Source organism: Oncorhynchus clarkii, chromosome 3, assembly GCF_045791955.1.
Source record: "Oncorhynchus clarkii lewisi isolate Uvic-CL-2024 chromosome 3, UVic_Ocla_1.0, whole genome shotgun sequence".
Lineage (NCBI taxonomy): Eukaryota > Metazoa > Chordata > Actinopteri > Salmoniformes > Salmonidae > Oncorhynchus > Oncorhynchus clarkii.
The window spans coordinates 81,594,615-81,598,924 of NC_092149.1; the positions used below are offsets into that span (position 1 = coordinate 81,594,615).

At 43.3% G+C, this 4,310-nt stretch overlaps 1 protein-coding gene across 1 annotated transcript; it reads right to left on the reverse strand.

Annotated features, from left to right (window-relative positions):
- Positions 1 to 1,901: 1,901 nt before the first annotated feature.
- LOC139406174 (C-X-C chemokine receptor type 1-like) lies at positions 1,902 to 4,025 on the reverse strand. Its single transcript, XM_071148672.1, has 2 exons — positions 4,013 to 4,025; positions 1,902 to 2,993 (listed from the first exon to the last, which is right to left on the reverse strand). The coding sequence occupies exon 2, from the start codon at positions 2,988 to 2,990 to the stop codon at positions 1,902 to 1,904; it is 1,089 nt and encodes a 362-aa protein (XP_071004773.1). The 5' UTR covers positions 2,991 to 2,993; positions 4,013 to 4,025.
- Positions 4,026 to 4,310: the final 285 nt, after the last annotated feature.

Here is a 4,310-nt window from a genome sequence, read left to right on the forward strand (position 1 = left end):
CTCACGTTTGTGATATACTGTATTTCCATCAAATGGACTTGGATGAAAGGCTGTGTAATGACATGTTACACAGACAATTATGTACCAAATAAAAAACGCAAATTAAATGGGTTTCCATTGCATTTTCCAATCGACTGATGGTTTTGTCACAAAAAAATATTGCAAATGTGCCCAATCTGGTATTGGCAAGTGAGCTCTAGCCAACAGCTCGGAGATACAGTGTGGGTAAAGCCTACATGATGAGATTGTTATGGACAAAAGAGCGATATTATTTTTATTTGTCGAACAGAAGCCAATAATCGATCATCTCCAGAATAAGACCCTCAATATTTATTGGAATGGAGCATCAAGCTAAACACTGTGCACTTTCTTTCACCACCCTGCGAAGTTAATTCCAATTTATTTCACCAGTAGCCTAATAAACTGCATGCTTTCTCACACAACATATCGTTGCGGTACTACAAGTTTACTTCAATATGGGGTTATTAAAACGTTTCCACCTCCATTTCTCAAATAATTAATTTTACAGACACAAAAAGATCTCACCTTGACTAGCGTATTTTGTTAGGTCAACATTTGGAAAGTTTACCAACTTATTCCATCAGACCTGTCTTTACGTTTCTTATCTGAATTTACTCACAAAAAAGGTTGGATGAAACCAGGTTAGTGACATAATAATATTACATTTATACAGTAGATGAAAACTCTCTAGATAGATAGTGTGGTCTACAGTTTATCATGAGATAATCTCCCTCAGGCGAGCAATAGCTCAGAGACTTCCTTAGATATTGTGCACCAACTGTTATTTACAAAAACATGTAGTCCTCCGCCCCTTGTCGCTGTTCTATCCTGCCGGTACAGCGTATAACCAGCCAGATGAATGTTGATAGTGCGTCGTTCAGCCACGACTCCGTGAAGCATAAGATGTTACAGTTTTGAATGTCCAGTTGGTAGTTTAATCTTCTGCATAAGTCATCTATTTTATTCTCCAAATTTGCATGTGTGCTAGCAGAATGGAAGGAAGTGGAGGTTTCAGAAGGCAGCCCACCCTCTAGACCCTCCTCTTAATGCAAATCACGGGGATCTGGACCTGTTCCCAAGAAAGCAGTATATCATTCGCGTCGGGCTCTTCAGACTCGTTAAAGGAAAAACAGGATTCTGCCAGTCCGTGGTGGGTAATCGCAGACCTGATGTCCAGAAGTTATTTTCGGTCAGTCATAAGAGACGGTAGCGGCAACATTATGTACAAAATAAGTTACAAACAACGCAAATAAAAAAACAAAAAAACACAATCAGTTGGGAACACGTAAAACGTCAGTCGCTATCACCTCGTTCACGTCCAGCGCCACACTCACACTGTTCTGGAACTCATACGTCTCCTCACCCATTGTTACAAAGTGGCAGCGTTGCCTTTTGGCTGAAGATATTAATTATCAGATCATCGTCTTGACAAATATCAAATATTCCCGGCTTTTCTCAATGTTTTTTAGGCATTGACAACATTCAGAACACCATTATTTGAGTTGCTGGATACAGTGATACAATTTAATATAAAATAAACTATGTTTTTGAATGTGTGCGTCTCATTTCTGAGTACAATAGCATTTTATCTGTATCTTTGTAAGGGGGACACAAATACGTCACACGTCTCTTCACAAGTAAAAGTTGGAAGATTCAGTTTTATTTCGTACAGATTAGGCCTTGACATTAATGTTTATACTTAGCAAGCATTAAAGTATCACATGAAAAACTATATTTTGATTAATATAATGGGAAAAAAACTAATGGGATAGTGTCAAACATGTTACAATATACTAAAAGACAATGCACATCAAAAACAAAAAACAAATAGAAGCAAAGCTAGCTATGTGACAAAATATTGAATCCTCACTACTGAAACCTTACAGGCTAATAGAGGTGTTCCTAGACCTTTGACTGACCGTGCTGTGGGCCGAGCCCCTGCGGTAAGCGGCCAGCACCCTCTTGCTGATCAACCCATGCTTGTGGAGCATCAGCAGGAGCTGGTTCCGGAACTTCTGCCCGATGAAGGCGTACAGCACGGGGTTGACTGCGCAGTGCGTGAACGCTATCCCCTTGGTCACGTACAGCGCCACACTCACACTGTTCCGGAACTCACATGTCTCCTCGCCCAGCGAGCCGCCTCGCATCAATGTGTCTACCAGCACGCTGACATTGCACGGCAGCCAACATATCACGAATGCCAACACCACGGCCAGGATTACGCGCATGGCCTTGTGTTTATGGTCGGCGTTGCGCATGCCACGGAACATCGTCGCCGCCGTGCAGCTGTAACAGACAACCATGACTGCCAGCGGCAGGAAGAATCCCAGTGTGTGGCGAAGCACCCGCACAAAAACCAGCCACTGGTTGCTGCTCGACGCAGTCAGGTTCTCGTAGCAGATGGTCTGGTCGCTGAGATCCTCCAGTTGGATAGCTTCCCGCTGGAGCACCACAGGCAATGAGAGAAGCCCTGCCCCCAGCCACACGGCTCCACAAACTTTCCCCACCAGGTGGCGACGTTGAGTCAGCGCCTGCGTGGTCTTCACGATAGCCAGGTAGCGGTCCACGCTAATGCACGCTAACAGGAAGACCCCACTATAAAAGGAAGCATCCTGGAGGCCAGACAGGAGCTTACAGAGGAAGGTACCAAAGATCCAGTGAGAGTAGACGTAGACGGCCCAGAAGGGGAGGGTCAGGGAGAAGAGGAGGTCGGCCATGGCTAGGTGCATCAGGTAGATGTCTGTGGTGGTCCGGCTCCTGGCCAAGCAGCACATCACGTAGATGACCACACTGTTGCCCAGCACACTTAGGACAAACACAATGATGTATGTGACCATCAGACCAACACTGCTCAAGCCCATGATAGACACACTACAGGGGGCTGCCTTGAGCTCGTCTATGGGAGGATAGGTGAAGTTGAAGATGTCGGAGTAGAGCGAATCATTATAGTCAATTTCTTGCATTTCCATGAGCTGCATGAAAGAAAAAAACAGTGCATTGATATTAAGATGTCTCCATCAACTAACTAAGTTGTAACAGTGTAGCAACTAAACACCATGAGGGGTATCAGTGTAGTGACTAAACACCCTGAGTGGTATCAGTGGAACAACTAAACACCCTGAGTGGTATCAGTGGAACAACTAAACACCCTTAGTGGTATCAGTGGAACAACTAAACACCCTGAGTGGTATCAGTGGAACAACTAAACACCCTGAGTGGTATCAGTGTAGTGACTAAACTCCCTGAGGGGTATCAGTGGAACAACTAAACACCCTGAGTGGTATCAGTGGAACAACTAAACACCCTGAGTGGTATCAGTGGAACAACTAAACACCCTGAGTGGTATCAGTGTAACAACTAAACACCCTGAGTGGTATCAGTGGAACAACTAAACACCCTGAGTGGTATCAGTGGAACAACTAAACACCCTGAGTAGTATCAGTGTAACAACTAAACACCCTGAGTGGTATCAGTGGAACAACTAAACACCCTGAGTGGTATCAGTGGAACAACTAAACACCCTGAGTGGTATCAGTGGAACAACTAAACACCCTGAGGGGTATCAGTGGAACAAATAAACACCCTGAGTGGTATCAGTGGAACAAATAAACACCCTGAGTGGTGTCAGTGGAACAACTAAACAATGTTACATTGAACTGGGTGAATGGAATATGAATGACAATCATCCAATATTCTCATATAGAAATTTGTCCATGCTCATAAAAAACTCATCGTCTTCCCTCAACTTAAACGGCACCGATCGCCACTGGTCCCTGTGTATTATAATATTTTGTGTTTAGCTATGTAGTTACTGTGTTACATGTTTTTTTAGTTCTACTAATTGTGCAATAATGTTTTTTTTTTGTGTTAAATGTACAACTCTACATTTGGCATGACCACAAGTGAAAAATATTCTTTACAATGCAGGTTTGGTTGAAATGAAGTTGTAGCCTGACAGATCAGTTTAATAACTGGTAAGTCACATCCATACCTGGCTTTACATGTCCACTTGACAGCTTAGAAAAGCAGCCGGAAACGTTAGAAGCAGGGAGGAGTGTCTGTCTCGGAGTCTCAGCACTTCTGAACTGAAATAAAATTATTTTCAAGTTTGTTTCTCTCACACTAGACTGAAGTCCTCTCGTGTCCACAGTTTGACATCAACAGATCAACGTTTACTACATTAGAGAAACTTAGGGAAGTAGACAGAACCACATAAGGTTTGAGACAAGCTACAGAGATGATGACAGAGTTCCACAGAGTAGGTGACAGCCTGCTTTATTTCCCCTTAT

Excerpts from the sequence above, each read along its gene's own strand:
- LOC139406174 (XM_071148672.1), bottom strand. The coding sequence starts at position 2,990 with ATGGAAATGCAAGAAATTGACTATAATGATTCGCTCTACTCCGACATC.